General features: G+C 36.5%; 1 protein-coding gene across 1 annotated transcript in view; it reads left to right on the top strand.

The window, feature by feature from the left end:
* LOC309604754 (uncharacterized protein) overlaps positions 1–20248 on the top strand; it is a 51463-nt gene extending 31215 nt beyond the window's left edge. Inside the window, exons 6-8 of the mRNA XM_082339686.1 lie at positions 11677–13760; positions 18265–19720; positions 20212–20248. Of these exons, the coding sequence (XP_082195812.1) occupies positions 11677–13760; positions 18265–18414 (2234 nt within the window). The 3' untranslated portion in view covers positions 18415–19720; positions 20212–20248. The remainder of the gene's footprint in view (positions 1–11676; positions 13761–18264; positions 19721–20211) is intronic.
* The last annotated feature ends 520 nt before the right edge of the window (positions 20249–20768 follow it).

Genomic DNA, 20768 nt, shown 5'->3' with positions numbered 1-20768 from the left:
TGGATGAAACATTATTGATATAAGAATGGGAGTGGTGGGCTTCCTGGTGGCGCAGTGGTTGAGAATCTGCCTGCCAATGCAGGGGACATGGGTTCAAGCCCTGGTCTGGGAAGATCGCACATGCCACAGAGCAACTAGGCCCGTGAGCCACGATTACTGAGCCTGCGTGTCTGGAGCCTGTGCTCCGCAACAAGAGAGGCCGCGATAGTGAGAGGCCCGCGCACCGTGATGAAGAGTGGCCCCCGCTTGCCGCAACTAGAGAAAGTCCTCGCACAGAAACGAAGACCCAACACAGTCATAAATAAATAAATAAATAATTCCCATTTTAAAAAAAAAAGAATAGGAGTGATGCTATCACTAAAAATTGTACAGATATTATGAGGAAAAATAAGGGAATATTGTGCCTGTAACTTTATAAATTCAGCAATTTAGATGAAATGGGCAGTTTCCTGCAAATAAATGACTACCAAAGCTTATTCCAAAGAAAATAGATAACGATTCCACAAAGAAGATCCCAGGTCCAGATGCTTTATTAGTGAATTCTGCCAGACATGAAATAATACCAATTCTACCTAAATGCTTCCAGAAAATTCAGGAGGAGGCTATACTGGAAATTCGTTCTTTGAGGCCAGCATTGACCTAATACCAAAACTAGACAAAGACATTGTAAGAAAAGAAGCTACAGACCAGTGTGTATTCTGAACATAAATGCAAAAATTCTAAATAAGATTTTAGCAATTAGAAACCAAAAATATATTAAAAGGCTCAACATCATGACCAAGTGGAATTAATCCTAGGAAGACTTTTTTGACATTTGGAAAGCAGTCAGTGTAATTCTCTGTATCAAGGCCAACTTCATGGATATGCAGCCTGTTTAGTAACACAGTACTGCACTCTCAGAAGGGGCTCTGTACTTGGTTTAATGCTCTGCTGTTGCCATCTCAAAATTCCTAACAGTTTTGTCATTGAACTTGTGATTTGTGTGGCAAGTCTCATGGGACAGTGGAGCATTATGTGTGAACAGACAGGATACATTGAATGGCAGTGTGCTCACTAAGCTTTTGGTCTGGCTGCTTGGTGCAGTCTGGTGTCCTGTATTCCTGAGTGGGTGACCACGACCCACGTCCTCATTGGTGACAGCAGCAGCAGAACCAGAGCAGTAGTGCAATGATTGCAGGCCCAAGAGAGAACCCACAGCGGGAGGCTAGCTTGCTTCTTCTCCCTGGAGCCTATCCCTTTAGCACTTTCATAAAATATTAACTTTCTGGGCTAAGTGTACTGGGACTGTACTCTGGCACTCAGGCAGTAATCATAGTCAATAGGGTATTACAAAATAAAAGCATACTCATAGAGGGTGCATTAGGATGTACCAGGTAGTCAGTAGAGTTCTTCAGAGTGTAGGCTCTGGTCTTGAAAACAACTGCTACATTGCAAAGCTGGTGTCACAGGTTTAGAAATAGAAATTAAACTTGATGGAAAAGAATATTATTTTCATATGTAATTTTGGATAAACCAACTATGAACAAGGAAGTCAGTTTTGAAATTACTTTTAACTTGTTTTTGAAGATACAGCAATAGACTGCATAAACAGGTGTTTTGAATTATATACAAATCCTGAAGGCATTTTTGGTTTCTTGTACAGATTATAGGAAGTGTCAGAGGAAACATTAAAATGCTATTGTATAAATTTACATTTAAAATTAAAGTCTTGGACAACCTAGAAGAAATGGACAAATTGCTAAAAATGTACAATCTCCCAATACTGAACCAAGAAGAAATAGAAAATATGAACAGACCAATTAGCAGTAATGAAATTGAATCAGTAATTTTTTTAAAAGAATCATAAAAACCAAAAGTCCAGGACCAGATGCCTTCACAGGTGAATACTACCAAACATTTAGAGAAGAGTTAACACTTATCCTTCTCAAACTATTCCAAAACATTACAGAGAAAGGAATGCTTTCAAATGCATTCTAGGAGATCAGCATCACCCTAATACCAAAACCAGTGATATCCCCCCAAAAAAATTACAGACCAGTATCACTGATGAATATACATACAAAATTCTTCAGCAAAATATTAGCAAATTGAATTCAGCAGTACATTATAAGGATCATACACCATGATCCAGTGGGATTTATCCCAGTAATGCAAGGATTATTCAGTATCTAAAAATCAATCAGTGTGATACAACACATTAATAAATTGGAGAATAAAAATAATATGATTATCTTACTAGATGCAGAAAAAGCTTTTGACAAAATTCTACATCCATTTACAATAAAACTCTCAACAAAGTGTGTGTAGAGAGATGTGGCCATATGTGATAAGCCCACAGCTAACAACATATTCAGCAGTGAAAAGCTAAAAGCATTTCCTCTATGATCAGAAACAAGCCAAGGATGCTCATTCTCACCACTTTTATTCAGCATAGTATCGGTAGTCCTTGCCACAGCAGTCAAGAAAGAGAAATAAAAGGAATATAAATTGGAAAGGAAGAAGTAAAACTATCACTGTTTGCAGGTGACATGATATTATACATAGAAAATTCTAAAGACACTGCCAAAAAACTACTAGAGCCCATCAATGAATTTGGTAAAGTTGCCAGATACAAAATTCGATACAAATTTTGCAATAGAAATCTGTTGCATTTCTGTACACTAACAATGGACTATCAAAAAGATAAATTAAGAAAAGTCTCATTACAATTGCATCAAAAAGAATAAATACCTAGGAATAAATATAACTAAGGAGGTAAAAGACCTGTACTTGGAAAACTAAAAGTCACTGATGAAAGAAATTAAAGATTACACAGATGGAAAGACATACCATGCCCATGGTAGAATTAATGGTTAAAATGACCATACTACCCAAGGCAATCTATAGATTCAATGCAATACTTATCACAATACCAGTGGCATTGTTACAGAACTAGAACAAATAATTCTAAAATCTGTATGGAAGCACAAAAGACCCCAAATAGGCAAAACCATCTTGAGGGGAAAAAAAGCTAGAGGTATTATGCTTCCTGATTTCAAGCTATACTGCTGAACTACAGTAATCAAAACAGTATAGTACTGGCACAAAAACAGAAACATACATCCGTAGAACAGAATAGAGCCCAGAAATGAACCCACATTTATATGGTCAATTAATCTATGACAAAGTAAGCAAGAATATACAATGGGGAAAAGACAGCCTCTTCAATAAACAGTTTTGAAAAAGCTGGACAGCTATATTCAAAAGAATCAAACTTGCCTGTTTCTTGCACCATGCACAAAAATAAATTCAAACTGGATTAAAGACTTAAATGTAAGAGCTGAAACCATTAAGCTTCTAGAAGAAAACATAAGCAGTATTCTCTTTGACATCAGTCTTAGTAATATTTTTTTGGATATGTCTCCAGAGGAAAGGGAAACAAAAAAATAAACGGGACTACATCAAACTAAAAAGTTTTGCACAGTGAAAAAAACTGTCAACAAAGAGAAAAAGCCACCTACTGAATGGGAGAAGGTATTTGAAAACCACATATCTGACAAGGGTTTAATATCCAAAATATACAAAGAACTCACACAACTCAACATCAGAAAACAAACAGCCTGATTTAAAAATGGGCAGAGGATCTAAATAGACATTTTCCCAAAGAAGACATGCAGATGGCTTCCAGGCACGTGAAAAGATGCTCAACATCATGAATCATTCAGGGAAATGCAACTCAAAACTACAGTGAGTTATCACCTCACACCTGTCAAAATGGCTTTTATCAAAAAGACAACAAATAGCAAGTCTTGGCAAGGATGTGGAGAAAAGGAAATCCTTGTGCACTGTTGGTGGGACTGTAAACTGGTATAGCCACTATGGAAAACAGTATGAAAATTCCTCAAAAGTTTAAAAATAGAACTGCCATATGATCCAGCAGTTCCACTTCTGGGTATTGATCTGAAGAAAATGAAAACACTAATTTGCAAAGCTATATGTGCCTATGTTTATTGGATCATTATTTACAATAGCCAAGATATGAAAGCAATCTAAGCACGCATCAATAGATGAGTGGATAAAGATGTAGTACACACACACACACGAATATTACTCAGCCACTAAAAAATGAAATTTTGCCACTTACAACAACATGGATGGACCTAAAGGGTATTATGCTTAGTGAAATAAATCAGACAAAGATGAAGTGTTATTTCACTTATATATGGAATCTAAAAAAACAAAGCAAATGAACAAACAAAACAGAAAGAGAGTTACAGATAACAGAGAGCAGGTGTTTGCCAGCGGGGAGGGAGGTAGGGAGAGGAAAGAAATAGGTGAGGGAGCTTAAGAGGAACAAACTGCCAGTTGCAAAATAAATGAGTCACAGTTATGAAATGTATAGTGTGGTGAACATAGTCGATAACTATGTATATCTTTGGTGACATAATATAACTAGACTTATCTTTGTGATCAGTTTGAAGTTTATAAAAATATTGAATCACTACGTTGTATAACAGGAACTAGCATGACATTATAGGTCAATTATATTTCAAAAACAAAGAACCTCATAGAAAAAGAGCTGAGATTTGTGGTTACCGTAGGTCGGGGCAGGGTTGGGGGTGGATTGGATGAAGGCAATCAAAAGGTACAAACTTCCAGTTATAAGATAAATAAGTACTAGGGGTGTGATGTACAACATGATACATATAATTAACACTGCTGTGTGTTATATGTGAGAGTTGTTAAGAGAGTAAATCCTAAGTATTCTCATCACAGGAAAAAATTCAAAAATATATAAAATTAAACTCTTACATATACCTATTTTAGAGAGTTAGTTTTAGAAAACTGTTTCTCAAGAATCTTTATCTCTAGATATACTAAAATTTATGTTTTGAAATATTGTATCAGAAATTTAGCCCATGTTGTCTGTTTTGCAATTTGTAAGTTTATATAGTTAGTTCTCTATCACTATTATATCTATTGAGTTTTATAAGTAATGAAATACTTTTAGACTAAAGCATAATTTTAATAGCATTAAGTATAATTTTGTTTATGATATTTGACCAAGTGACCCCACATTTTCATTTTGCACTGTCCCCCATCAGTTATGCAGTTATCATTACCTCATATTTTAAAACTAAACAAAAGAAAAACCTATATGATCATTTCAGTAGATACAGGAAAAACATTTGACAAAATCCAGCATTTATTCCTGATGAAAGCTCTCAAATGAAGAATAAGATAAAGGGCATCTTATAGAAAACTGACCAATGTTGTGCTTAATATTTAAAAACTGAATAGTTTTCTTAACAATATCAGGAACGAGACAAGTAGTCCACTCACACTCATTAATATAATGTAACCTGGCTAGTGTAATCAGGGAAGAAAAAGAAAAGGAGGCCAGAGTGGAAAAGAAGTAGAACTGTCTTTATTCACAAAAAAATGATTATGTAGAATGGAATCTACAAGAAAAAAAAAAAAAAGACTAAAACTTTTAAGTGCATGTAGGTTGCAAGATAAAAATCAATATACAAAAATCAGTTTTATTTCTATGTACTACCAGCGATTGATTGGAAAATGAAAAATTAAAAAGTATTTGCAGTAGCACGAAAAATATTTTTTTGGCTGATGTATCTGGCAAAGATGTGAAAGACCTCACTGAATATTATAGACCATTGCAGAGAGAAATTGAATACCTAAATAAATGGAGAGAGATACCTTCATGTTCTGTACATGTATACATTTATATATGATACATGTTCATGTATCCAAGTGCTCGATATAGTTTAACATTTTTCTCATTAAAAAGAACTGTAGATTCAGAACAATCCCAATCTAAGTCCCAGCAGGTTTTCTTACAGTAATTGACTAGCTGATTCTTAACTTCATATAGAAGTGCCAAGGAGCTAGAATAACAAATAACTTCGAAAAATAAAAGCTAAGTTGTAGCAATAACACTGCCTGATTTCAAGACTTATTATAAAGTTATGGTAAACAAGACAGTGTGGTGTTAGCATCAAGAAAGACACGTAGAGGAGTTGATCAGAATATGGAGCCCAGAAATAAATCCATTCATATATATTATGTCAGAACTTATCAAATTATATAGTTTAAACATGTTCAGTTGATTCATAAGCTGTGCCTCACTGAAGCTATTTTGAGATTGCTGTGAAAGTTTCTAAATGGTTGCTGTCAGTTTATTTGTCATCACATCTTGTTATATACATATATTGGCTGGCAGCGATATGCAAACCCCACTTTTGAGTAGCACTGCTTTAGGGACACTTTTCCAAATATTCACCGGGGATGTATAGAAGCATGTCTGTCTCTATATTGTTTGTAATAACAGAAAAACTAGGATCAACCAGACTATCCATCAAATAGGGAAATCAGTATGTAAATTACAGTACATTCTCACAGTGGTCTTGTATATATATCTGTGTACAACAGTGTGGATGAATTTTGGAAACTTAGAGTGAAAAAAATAAGTCAAAGAAATATACTTATAGCATAATATTTCAATAAATTTCAGAATGTATGTGGAAATTTTTAAAATAAAACAATTTTGGTGAAATCCAGTTTCATGGAGGATTTTTCAGTGAAAGGAAGATATTTATATAGCTGAAAACCACATAGGTATTTTCAGAGATACTGCTCTTCTTGAATGGACTGTATAATGGATGATACATTATCAGGGTACAATTTCCTTGAGTGTGACCATGCCTTTATTCTTAGGAGATAGAATGCTGACGTATTTGGATAATGGGTCATGATGTTAGTATTTAACTAAAATAGTTAATGGTTAAGAAGGGTTTATATAGAGAAAGATAAAGCATATGTGGCAAAAGTTTAACAATTTGTGAATCTGGGTGAAAGGTTTAGAGGTGCTTATTCTACTGCTTAGGCAAACTTGCTATTTTCTGCTTCTTACGTGGAAGTTTTTCTGTTTATATTTTCTGTCTCTACCAGGGTAAATTTTGATAAGTTGTATTTTCCTAGGAAATTATTTACTTCTTCTCTTTCAAATGGATTTGTGTCAAGTTGTACAAAAATAGTCTTTTAAGATTTCTTCATACCTTGTTTCAGTGATCGTTTCTTCCTTATCATTTCTTGTTTTGTATAGTTGAGATTTCTCCCCCTTGTTTTGTTGATTAGGTTAGGCAGTGATTTGCCTCCTGTGTGAATTTTTTCAAAGAACCAGGCTTTTGACTTAATGTGTTCTTTTTTTCTGTTTGTTTCATTAACTTCTAATCTAAGAAAACTGTGCAGAAATGAAAGACCTGATTCACATATTCAAAGAGACCACCAGAAATCTGGGAAAACATACCTTAAATAGTCCTAAGACATACCTTAGTAAAACTGCTAGACCTTAAAAATGAAGATGTTTTTATATTTTTTATTTTTAATTTATTGCATTTATCTGTTTTTACCATTATTGTTTCCTTCTTCGTACTTTCTACTTTCTTTTACACTACTATTGTCTTTTTCTAGTTTTTTTGAGTCAAGAAGTGTTGTTTTCATTCTTTCTTTTTTCATTGGTAGAAATATCTAATGCTGTGAAATTCCTTCTGACCAGTACATGTATCCCGTACATCCTCATAAGTAATATTTTCATTAGTTTTTCGTTTTAGAACTTCTTCAGCTTTGGTTTGTGTTTCCCCTCTCACCAAAGAGCAGTTTACTACAGAGTTGTTTTTCAGGTCCAGATGAAAGGTCATTCTTCCCCATTAATTTCTGTTTTTACTGTATTATTACCCATGCATGTTATCTATATCAGTTTTTATGAATGTTTCATGTACCCTTGAGATGTAAGTATATTTTCTGTTATAAGTTTTGATATTATAAAATAAGATATGAATTTGTAATACATGTGTAATTATTATATTTAAGTTTTCTGTACCCCCTCACTTTTTGCTTTAATCCATCTTGAAATACTTTTCGTATTAGCGTTTTTCTGTTTTTCCTTGCTTCTCCGAGTTCTGCTTCATAAAGTTGTTTGGTCTGTGTAGGTACTCATAACTGTTATTTCTGCACTCGAAGTTAGAGATTTTAGCATTGTAAAGTGTTTCTTTGTCCTTCCTGATACCAAGATTGCACCTCTGCTTCCTTCTTGTTTCCCTTTGTCTGGAATGATACTGTCCATCCCCTTGTTGTTAGCCTTTTTGTGTCATTTTCCCTAAGGGTGTTTTCCCTATACAGTATAGATTTTGGTTTTGTCTGTGACTCATTTTGAAAATCATTTTGGTTTTATTGGTGAGTTAAGCTCATTCATATTTATTGGTATGACTCGTATGTTTGGTCTCAATTTTGTCTTGTTACATTTAATGAGTGTTTCACATTTACTGAATTTTTCTCTTTGGTCTTTTCCTTTGTTCTTTTTGCAGGGGAGACAATTACGAATTTCTGACATTTTCGTTCTACTTCTATACTGATATAATGGCATTAGTTACCCATTTCCTTACTTAACCCTTTGTTTGATTTTTCAGGTTTTAGTGACATCCTTTAGACTCTATTTTTCATGTGGCTATTTCTGAGCTTATTCTTATTTCCTGTTTTTTCTCTCCTATTTCCTGTAGTATTAAAATACATTATTTCTGCTTCACCAGGACATGTAACATTTATGTATTATTATTCTGTCCTTGTTTTCATCCTTATTTTGGTCGTAGATCTACAGTTAAATGTATTCAGTGTTCAGTTTTTCTGCGAGTGTCTCCTGTCAGATCTCGGTTGCTTGAAGTTTGTTCTCTTCCAGAAGGTTTCATGATTACAGTTATTACCTAACTTCGTGAATATCTAAACTAGTTTGCCTTTTTCCATAGCCTTTTACTTAAAGGATTATAAATAAAGGATAAAACCACTTGACTCCCACTTCCTTTTCTTGAAAATGGTGCTCCACTGAGCTTTGTTTTGTTTATTGGTGACAAAGTCTATTGCCAAACCTACATTTATGTTTTTGTTGAGACTTAGTCTTTTTGTCCAGAGGATTTTTCTTCATTTTAGTAGTTTTACTAAGGTATGTCTTAGGACTCTTGCAGCTCAGTTTTTCCAGGTTCATGGTGGTCCTTTTGAATATGTGGATTAGGTCTTTTATCTCTGGACAATTTTCTCAGATTATGGTTTTTAATTTTAGATTTATTCCATTATTTTCTATTTTTTCCTCTTTATTTTTTTAAATTTTATTTTGTTTTTGGCTGCGCTGGATCTTTGTTGCCGTACACAGGCTTTCTCTATTTGTGGCGAGCGGGGGCTACTCTTCATTGCAGTGCGCGGGCTTCTCATTGCGGTGGCTTCTCTTGTTGTGGCGTGTGGGCTTCAGTAGTTGTAGTGCGCGGGCCCTAGGGCATACAGGCTTCAGTAGTTGTGGCACATGGGCTCAGTAGTAGTGGCTTGCGGGCTCTAGAGTGCACATTCAGTAGTTGTGGTGCACGGGCTTAGTTGCTCCATGGCATGTGGGGTCTTCCCAGACCAGGGATCGAACCCATGTCCCCTGCATTGGCAGGCAGATTCTTAACCACTCCACCACCAGGGAAGTCCCTATTTTTTGTCTTTAGAGACTACAATCACACATACATACAGTTTTAATTTTTATTTATTATATTTTCGCAGACTACTTTTTTTTCTGGATGGTGAAATTATAGGTGTTTATTTTTTCCATTTGCTTCTCTGTATTTTCTTTTTTTAATTTATTTTTTTATTGAAGTATAGATGATTTACAATGTTGTGTTAGTTTCTGCTGTACAGCAAAGTGATTCAGTTATACATATATGAACATTCTTTTTTTAATATTCTTTTCCATTGTGGTTTATCACAGGATATTGAATATAGTTTCCTGAGCTATACAGTAGGACCTTGTTGTTATCCATGTTATGTATAATAGTTTGCACCTGCTAACAACAAACTCCCACTTCATCCCTCCCCCAACCCCCTCCCCCTTGGCAACCACAAGTTTGTTCTCTGTTTGAGTCCATTTCTGTTTCGTAGATAAGTTCATTTGTGTTATATTTTAGATTCCACATATAAGTGATATCATGTGGTATTTGTTTTTCTCTTTCTGACTTACTTCACTTAGTATGATACTCTCTAGTTCCATCCATATTGCTGCAAATGGCATTATTTCATTCTTTTTTATGGCTGAGTAGTATTCCATTGTATATATGTACTACATCTTTATCCATTTCTGTGTTGATGGATATTTAGGTTGTTTCCATGTCTTGGCTATTGTGAATAGTGCTGCTATGAACATAGGGGTGCATGTATCTTTTTGAATTATAGTTTTGTCTGGATATATGCCCAGGAGTGGGATTGATGGATCATGTGGTAACTTTATTTTTTGGCTTTTTGAGGAACCTTCATACTGTTTTCCATAGTGGCTGCACCAACTTACATTCCCACTAACAGACTACCTTTTTTTATCCAGAATTTACTTTCTTATTCAGTTTTCTTCTTTTTTTTAGTTTTTTCTTGTTGTGTTTTTGCTGCTTTTATGTCTTTGTTTTTCCATTGCTATTTATTAAAATTTCAGTCAAGTCTGTTTTCTCTTTGGGCTATTAGTCTGCTTGGGCTGCTATAACAAAATACCACAGACTGAGAAGCTTACAAAACAAATTTATTTTCTCACATTCCAGAGACTAGATGTTCAAGATGAAGGTGCCAGCAGGGTTGGTTTCTGGTGAGGCCTCTCTCCTCAGCTTGCAGACAGCACCTTTTCACTGTGTCCTCACATGGCCTTTTCTCTGTGTGCGTGTGGAGAGCAAGTGAGCTCTGGTGTCCCTTCCTCTTCTAATAAGGATCCCATTCCCATCAGCTTAGTGATCCACCCTTATGACCTCATTTAACCTTCATTACCTCCTTAAAGGCTCTGTCTCCAAGCACATCCACACTGGGGATGAGGGCTTCAACATAGGAATTTGGGAGGGGGACACAATTCAGTCTGTATCTGATTCTTTGTAATTTAAGTCCTAAAGTCACTTTGTCTTTTTTACAGTTTTGACAGCCCTTGCTTGCCCCCTTAGTCCCACATACTACGAGTCCCTTCATTTGGGTTTCCCAGTAGTCTGAGCTCTATCAGAACTGTGACATCATCTCAGTATTTTCCCACTCACAGTGGAACTTTTTCTTGCTGGGAGTAATTTTTATTTGTGGTTAATCACCTCTGAGTTTTCTGTCTCTTCTTTTACATGTGTTTACCGCAGTCTCCAGCTGACTCTTTTCGTAGCTATGGGCTCTATCTCAGTTTCTTCTGTATTTGAATATTTATTTCCTTACTTAGTGGTAATATGAAGTTAGTAGTATTCTGTGTCTCCTAGTTGTGCCAAAGTCATGGATTGTTGTTGGTAATTTTATTTGTTCTCCTTATATTGATCTTTTTAGTCTTTTGGAGGATTCATGGAGAGATTCAAATTTAAAGAGTTTCTGTTATTCCTCAGACGTTGGAAACCAAATGTATGTGTTCTAATAACAGTTTCCTCTCTCTTTTTCCACTATACTGGCCTTTTTCTTTCTTGCTTTTTTATTTTCACCTGAAACCCTAGAAATAGAAAAAAATACATACTTGCAGTTATTTTCATCCCTGGAGAATAGACAAGAAAGCAAAGTCAGCTACAAACAATTTAGAGCATTTGTATATAGTATATAGGTCTTGTTCCATAAGAAATGTGTTAATGTTCATGTGATGAGATTAATTTTTCTTGTTTCTAGAAGTCTGGAAGACGGATCATATGAAAGAAAGGAGCCAAGAAAACCAGCCTAAACATGTGTGGGAAGTTGTATTCATCAATAACAAAATGCTGACTAAAGAACAAGGTAATGTAATAGGAAAACCACTTAACTTGGACACAGATTCTTTTCCTTCCAGAAAAATACTCTGTGGGTGTGACTCATGTGGAATGAACTTCAACTATGTTTCAGCATTGGTTATCAATAAGAAAAACTATTTAGGAAAAAAGACTGATGAATTTAATGCCTGTGGAAAATTGCTACTCAATATTAAACATGAGAAAGCTCACACTAGAGGAAAAAGTGAATTTTTTAAAAATGGGAGAACGGTCAGTCATAATGAGGATCCTATTCAGCTTGAGAAGATTCAAACTTTAGAGCAAAATTTTGAATATAGCATATATCGAGAAACCTTCCTTGAAAAGGCAGTATTGTATACACACACAAGAGAGATCACTGAAGGGAATGACTGTGAATATGAGGAATATGGGAGAAGGTTCTGTGATAACTCATCCTTCTTGTTCCATCAGATAACTCCCCCAAAGGAAAATCACTATGAACTTAGTGATTGTGGGAAATCCTTATGTGTGAAGTCCACCCTTTTGAAACATCATGGGGCACATTTGAAATACTATGAATGTGATGAAAGTGGGAATAATCTCAGGAGGAAGTTGTACCTCTCACAGCTTCAGAAACCTCATACAGGAGAGAAACACTTTGAGTGTAATGAATGTGGGAAAGCTTTTTGGGAGAAGTCACACCTCACTCGACATCAGAGGATACACACAGGAGAGAAACGGTTTCAATGTAATGAATGTGGAAAAACTTTCTGGGAGAAGTCAAACCTCACTAAACATCAGAGATCACACACAGGGGAGAAACCCTATGAATGCAGTGAATGTGGGAAAGCCTTCAGCCACAAGTCAGCCCTCACGTTACACCAGAGAACACATACGGGGGAGAAACCCTATCAGTGTAACGCATGTGGGAAAACTTTTTACCAGAAGTCAGACCTCACTAAACATCAGAGAACACACACAGGACTGAAACCCTATGAATGTTATGAATGTGGGAAATCCTTCTGTATGAATTCACACCTTACAGTACATCAGAGAACTCATACCGGTGAGAAACCCTTTGAGTGTCCTGAGTGTGGGAAATGTTTCTGTCAGAAGTCACATCTTACACAACATCAGAGAACTCACTTAGGAGATAAACCCTATGAATGCAGTGCATGTGGGAAAACTTTCTACCACAAGTCAGTACTCACCAGGCATCAGATAATTCATACAGGGTTGAAACCTTACGAATGTTACGAATGTGGGAAAACCTTCTGCTTGAAGTCTGACCTTACGGTACATCAGAGAACTCACACAGGGGAGAAACCCTTTGCATGCCCTGAATGTGGGAAATTTTTCAGCCATAAGTCAACCCTGTCTCAACACTATAGAACCCATACAGGGGAGAAACCCTATGAATGTCATGAATGTGGAAAAATCTTCTATAATAAATCATACCTAACTAAACATAACAGAACACATACAGGGGAGAAACCCTATGAGTGCGGTGAATGTGGGAAAACCTTCTGCCAGAAATCACAGCTCACTCAGCACCAGAGAATTCACATAGGGGAGAAACCCTATGCATGTAGTGAATGTGGAAAGGCTTTCTGCCATAAGTCAGCTCTAATCGTACATCAGAGAACACATACAGAAGAAAAGCCCTATAAATGTAATGAATGTGGAAAATCTTTTTGTGTGAAATCAGGACTTATTTTGCATCAGAGAAAACACACAGGGGAAAAGCCTTATGAATGTAATGAATGTGGGAAATCCTTCAGTCACAAATCATCCCTCACGGTGCATAACAGGGCTCACACGGGGGAGAAATCTTGTCAATGTAATGAATGTGGGAAAGTTTTTTATCGTAAATCAGACCTTGCTAAACATCAGAGATCACACACAGGGGAGAAGCCCTATGAATGTAACACATGTGGGAAAATGTTCTCTCAGAAGTCAAACCTCATTGTACATCAGAGAACACACACAGGAGAAAAATCTTATGATTGAAGCGAATATTAGAAATGTTGAGCATTTCAGAGAATTCACACCATGGAGAAAGCTCTGTTGACATCCTGAATGTTCAGTAACCTTCATCCACAAACTGGCCTTATTTTACTCCAAAGTAATGACATGGGACAAATCTCTAGACTGCAACAAGTATAGGACAGTCTTGTTAAGAGGTAACATTCCATTGAACGTCACGTAACTAATACTCGCATAAAACCTCACAGATATTTTGATTTTGTAAAAATTTTAGCAAAAATACAAACTAGGTTATGTCATAATTTATGTTGGGGAAAAGTCTGTCCATTTGAGACATATGGCTTGAAGATTTTCTTTAGAGGTAATCTAACATTAGAAGTTAGAAGTTGTGTTTTGGTTTTGATGTCATAGTTATTTTTAGGAAAGAAATTGTAATTTATAGATGTATATTGTGCAATGTAAAGCTTTAAAAACTAAAAAAGAATAGTAAAATAGACTCACAAGAAGTTGCAGTAATAGTACATAAAATTTTCATGTGCCCTTTACGAAGTTTCCTCTAATGATGTTGCATAACCATAGCAATTCTCAAGTACAAGAAATTGGTGGTACTCTACTACTAAGTCAGATACAGACCTTATTCAGATTTCACCATGTAGTCTGTGTGTTTGTGTGTGTATTTCTATGAAATTTTATGGTTTCTATATTTGAGTTAACCTTCAGCACAGGTTGCAAAATCAAAAAGGAATCTGGAATCTGTATTACATTAAGACTACAGAGGAATCAGGATTTCACAATAAGAAGTTCCCGTGTATTAATAATCACAGCCTTTCTGCCACCCTGATTCTGGCAACCATTTGAATATGAAGCTTTTTAAAAGCAGAGATAAATTGAGTAACTAGGGCAACAGCATTAAACACCTGTGAAGTATCCCTTAAGTTCACAGAGCTTAGGTATGTACATTATATAAACTATATATGTTTCCTACACAAAACAGAACTTAATGAAATTGTGAATAGAAAATAGATGCTCTTAGTTTAGCAGTTGTTAACAACATTAGGCACATCTCCCATGTGTGTAGGGCCTGGAGCAACAGTTCAATAAAAGGAAGCTCACAAAGTTAATGTCTAATCTTTTAAAACTTATATATCAAAATAACAGAATGTTTAATAAAATGTATTCTATGCATGGGGATATCTAGGCCCTACTCCCATTGCCCGTTTTCTCTTTTCACCCATGGTTCATCGCAAACCATGATGTGCCTTGAGTATACATATGTAAATACTCTAGTCTTCAGCCTAAATTTATCCAAACTCTGTGTAAGCAACTGCTTTCCAAGACAGGGTCCAAGAAAGAAGCCTCAGACTAGATGACACTCAGGGCTGTAAATTAGACTGTAAATTCAAGGGTCTGATGTACCCAGAGATCTGGGCCCTTAATGACTGTTGATTCTGTGAGAAGGAGGTTTGAGCCTGGAGTAGAACTAGAGTGGTGCTTTTATTGATGGGGCAAAGGTGATATACTAAATTACATAATCAGATTATGTAAATAATTAGGTTAAGCTAATAACCTAAGATTACATTATCAAATGATCTTAGGTTGCACACAGAGTCTAAGCTTCCATTTTAGGAAACTAGACAAAGAAGAGCAAATTAAGTCCAAGGAATAAAAAACAAAAGAATAATGAGAATTAAGGCAGATATCAGAGTAATTGAAAACAGGAAACCAATAGAGAAAATCAGTAAAACCAAAAGCTGGTTCTTTGAGAAGGTCAATAAAATTGATAAATCTCTAGCCAGTTTAACTAAGAAAAACAGAAGACACAAATTGCTAATATCAGGAATGAAAGAGAGCCATAACTGCTGATCCCATGAGCATCAAAAGGATTATAAAGAAATGTTACGGACAACTCTGAGCCCACAAATTTGATAACCTAGATGAAATGGGCCAATTCCTTGAAAGACACAATCTGCCAAAACTTACAGAAGGATAAATCGGAATAGGCATATATCTATTCAAGAAATTGAATCAACTTTTAATCTTCCAAATCAGAAAGTATTAGGCCCAGATGTTTTCACTGGTGAATTCTACCAAATTAAGGAAGAAATGGTATCAGTTCTCTACAATATCTTACAGAATGTAAAAGCAGAGAGAATACTTCTTACTCATTGTATGAGGCCAGCATTACCCTAGTTATAAAACCAGGCAAAGACATAACAAGAAAGGAAAACTACAGACCAATATCTCATGAACATAGATATGGAAATTTTCAACAAAATACCTGCAAATTGAATCCAATAATGTATAAAAAGAATTACATGTCATGATCAAGTGGGATTTATCCAGGTATACAAGACTGGTTCAACATTTAATAATTAATGTAACCCATCATGTCAACAGGCTAAAGAAGAAATATTATATGATCATATCAATAGGTGCAGAAAAACATTTCAAAAAATCCTAACACCCATTCGTGATAAATAAAAAACTCTCAGTAAGCTAGGAAAACTAGCTTACTATAAATAAATACTAAGGAATTTCCTTAACTTGGTAATGAACATCTATAAAAATCCTACAGCTAGCATCATACTTAATGGTGAGAAATGAGATGCTTTCCCAGTAAGATAAGGAGCAATGCAAGGAGGTCCCCTTTCACTACACCTTTTCGGCATCCTTCAGGAAGTCCTAGCTAATGCAGTAAGACAAGTAAGGGAAATAAAAGGTACAGATTTGGAAGGAAGAGATAAAACTATCTACATTCACAGATAACATGATTGTCTATGTAGAAAATTCCAGAGAATCAACAACAACAAAACCTCCTGACACTAGTAAGCAATTACAGCAAAGTTACAGGATATAATGCTCAGGCAGGTGATAAAAAGAAATGAGCTATCAAGTAACAGACACACAGAAGAACCTTAGATGCGTATTGCTAAATGAAAGAAGTTAATCTGAAAAGGCTTTATACTGTATGATTCCAACTGTAATGCATTCTGATAAAGGCAAAACTGTGGAGACAGCAAGAAGATCAGGGGTCCAGGGTGAAGGTGGGAGGGATGGATAAGTGGATTACAGAGAATTTTTAGGACGGTGAAACTATCCTGTAGGATGCTGTAATGGTGGATACATGTCATTGATTTGTCAAAACCTACAAAATGTAAAACACAAAGGGTCAACCCTAATGTAAACTATGGATTTCAGTTGTAAAACTGTATCAGTATTGGCTCATCAGTTGTAACAAATGTATCACACTAATGCAAGATATTAATAATACGGAAAACTGTGGAGGGAGGTGGAGGTGAAGGGGTATATAGGAATTCTGTGCCTTCTGCTCATTTTTTCTGTAACCCTAAAACTACTCGAAAAAATGGAGTGTATTAAATAAATAAACAACCCTGCCGCATATAACAGTATAGATTAATCTGTGAGGATGCTTTCTTACATATTTACGAAATTGAAAACTCACATCATTCAGTACCAATTTTCCCATGTGGGGTTGGGCTGGGGAGGGGAATGCATTCTCAGAAATCATATATTGACAACCACTGAAGCATATTTTCAATTACAGCTTTTTGCTTTTCTAAGCCTTATTATCTTTTTTTGGAATTATCTTAAATTCCTTTCCTCTCATTATAACATCTTGTTTCTGTACTAAAGTTTTTGTTTGTCAGTCATATGTTTTTGCGCTGCAGCTATAATCAACACTAATGAATATTTGAGTAGTTTTTATAGTCTTCAAAATACTTTATTTATTTATTTATTTATTTATTTATTTATTTATTTATTTAGCTAGCTAGCTAGCTAGCTAGCTAGCTAGCTAGCTAGCTGTGCCGGGTCTTGGTTGCAGCCTGTGGGATCTTTGTTGCAGCATGCGGGATCTAGTTCCCTGACCAGGGGTCAAACCCGGACCCCCTGCATTGGGAGTGCGGGGTCTTAACCACTGGACCACCAGGGAAGTTCCCAAAATACTTTTAATTATAGCAAGTTAAGGCCCAGTATAATAGAATCTCTTAACACCTGAAACTAAAAGGGCCTCTAATGTCCTAACTGCACGTTTCCCTCCCCATTCTACCCCCACAGATAAGGTCCTGTAATCAGATAATCCTCCTGTCTTATCAAGGCGACCAGGTGTACCTGTGGTTCTTGCTTTTCCCTGAATAGCAAGTTTCACTTCCCTACCAGCCCGCAAGATTATTCAGAAAAGCCAGTCCCATCCTCTCACAGGAACCAGGGGTTGCTGCACCCTCTTGATAGTACAGAGCCATTTCCCACAACCCCTGGTTGTTCCCTCTGTTCCCAAGTGTGATACCTGTGTGACCTTGGATGGCATGTGGTGCCCTCTTGCCTGGCCTGTGAATATGCATAACTAGTAAACTTATGTAGATCTCACCTGTCCAGTGTGAGATGTCATGTGTTCAGCTATTCCATTACCCCAGGGCAGGAATCCCGCCACCAACAGAGTGACTAGAAGGCAGTTAATACAGTTGGCATCATGAGCAGGATTGTCCATCCAAGACAGGTCACCTAGTCAGTGTTAGCTAATTGCTCTTGGCTAACTGGTTCTGTGATGTGGCAGAGGCCACTTGGGATAGAACCACCAATTGCTGGCAGGCTTCCACTTTGGCCTGCTGTGCTCTGTGTTCTTTTTTTGGAGTGTCGCTATGCCTTCCCACTCTGAGAGGCTGTTGTCACTAAGAGAGAATTATTAATTGGCTATGCCCCTGTGTGGCTTGCCATTGGGTTCAGTCTGTTTGGCATGTGGTCTCTGAGCTACCTATGAGGCCAGCTGCTGGACTTCGATACTCTCCCTTGTAACCACCTAGAAGGTCCATGCCATGGGTGATTGGATAGAGACAAAAACTGAAAGCCAAGACTTTACATGGCTAGAAACCCAAAATAACTGAGGAAATTTGCACAGAGAAAGAAACGTGCGTGGCATAAAAAAAGACCACAGCCATGGCAGACAGAGGATGTTCAATTAATCAACCTCTGGGTTATGGGCCCAGCATGCTTTTGCTGCACCACCTGCTAACTATTTCTGTGTTGTTGGAAAAAAAAAAAAAAGTTCTGTGCTCATAGTTAGAGGGGAAAACTCCCATCCTGTGGCACAGCAAAGAGGTTAATTCAAATACAGCTTAAGCCTGGGATCCTTAAGCCATATGCAGAAACCATTGCCATGGAGCAGGCCCCTAACCCTGACGATCCTGATCGGAGGCTCTCTGGAGATAGAAATTTGTAAGTTTGATTAGAGTAAAGAGAACCGCCCCCTCCTCAAAAGTATATCCAGTAACCACAAAAAGAAAAGAAATGGAAAGAAAGAATGAAGGGAGGGAGGCAGACTTAGACACAGGGAGAGGAAACAACAAAATAACTGATACAAAGGTCCACGGTTTTTTGTTTTTGTTTATTTTTTTAATTGAGGTATAGTTGCTATACAATATTACGTAAATTAGGTCCACAGTTTGACCCAATTGGAAATCCAGAATTTACTAAAATAATTTATACAACAAAAGATAAAAGGGTGCTGATTGGCTTTTATACCTTCCCAATTAACTTTAATGTTAACTTTAGTATCTGCTGAAATGTACCATTGGCAAACTTTCATGGCCTTAATGTAGGGCTCAAATTATAGTTATATCTGGGCATCCCACTAAATGTAATCACGTTACCCCCTAAAATCTTAGAGGAGTTATTGAACATAAAATAGTGCTATAGACTAAATTGTGTATTGCTCCAAAATTCGTAATGTTGAAATCTAATCGCCAATGTGATGGTATTTGGAGGTTGGGCTTTTGGGGGTGATTGGGTTATGAGGACAGAGCCCTCATGAACGGGGTTAGTGCCTTAAAATAGAGACTCCAGAGAATTCCCTTGTTTCTTCTGTCATATGAGGACTTAGGAAAAGACAGCCATCTGTGAACCAGGAAGTGGGTCCTCACCAGACATCTGGCACCTTGATCTTGGACTTCTCAGCCTCTAGAACTGTGAGAAATAAATTTTTGTTGTTTATAAGGCACCCTGTCCATTGTATTTTATTATAGCAGCCCAGACAGACTGAGTCATTTAGGACAAATAGACAGTATTTCTGTTGGTTAAGGTGAAACATCCTAAGATTCATAGTACCCATTGATTTAATTTTAACATAATCCCATAGAAGGCATGGATACTCTGATCCAGTGAATAATAACATTATATTTTTGGCACTTACAAATTGGATTGACAAAATGGGACCCCATGTACCATATACTCCAATTGAAACCATTATAAAGACCTATCTAGAGAAGTGGTTATCACCTCTGCTTCTCTGTTTAATGGTCCAGTTTAGCTTATTCTTAGCCTGGAAATAATGATGGTGCTTCACAAGGGATTATCACAACCTTAATGCTATGGCCCATCTGTTAAGGACCCAGTACCCAATTTATTAAAATTATTGCTTCCATCTAAATGGCAAGTAGTAAATATTTTGTTATTCCAGGTTTGGCTAATATGTTCTGTTCAGTGCTCTTTTCAACAGCCTCTCAGCCACAGTTTGCCTTCACCTCTGAAGGGACACCAGACACCTTTACCAGGCTACCCGTGGGATACCTCAGCAACTCTGCCATTGCACAGTCTTCGTGGGCAATACCTTAACTGCATCCAGTTTTCTCCAGGAGCACAGGTATGACATTACATTGATGGCATCCTCCTCTGAGGAAATTCATTTCACAAATGCATTTGGGACATATAAATACCCACAAAAGAACTCACAAAAAGAGGTATAAGTTATTTCACCACACATAACGCAAATATCTACCCTGTCAGTTAAGTTCCTGAAAATTATTTGTAAACCAAGGGCTGCTCCATCCCTGACACCGTCAAGAAACAGCTATTGACTGTTTTTTTTTTTTTTTTTTTTCATTGTCTGTTCTTAACACACACAGTGTTAATACAGATAATGTCCTTTAGTCCTTTTCGGGTTCTGTAGGCAACATATTTCCCCACTTAACAATTTTTTTTTAATCTCACTGATGCTATTACTTTCAAATTGGCCCA

The sequence above is a fragment of the Balaenoptera borealis genome, assembly GCF_965194805.1.
Source record: "Balaenoptera borealis genome assembly, chromosome: 10".
In the NCBI taxonomy this organism is placed as follows: domain Eukaryota; kingdom Metazoa; phylum Chordata; class Mammalia; order Artiodactyla; family Balaenopteridae; genus Balaenoptera; species Balaenoptera borealis.
Note: the sequence above shows the minus strand (reverse complement) of the source record. Positions and strands in the feature narration are given on the sequence as shown.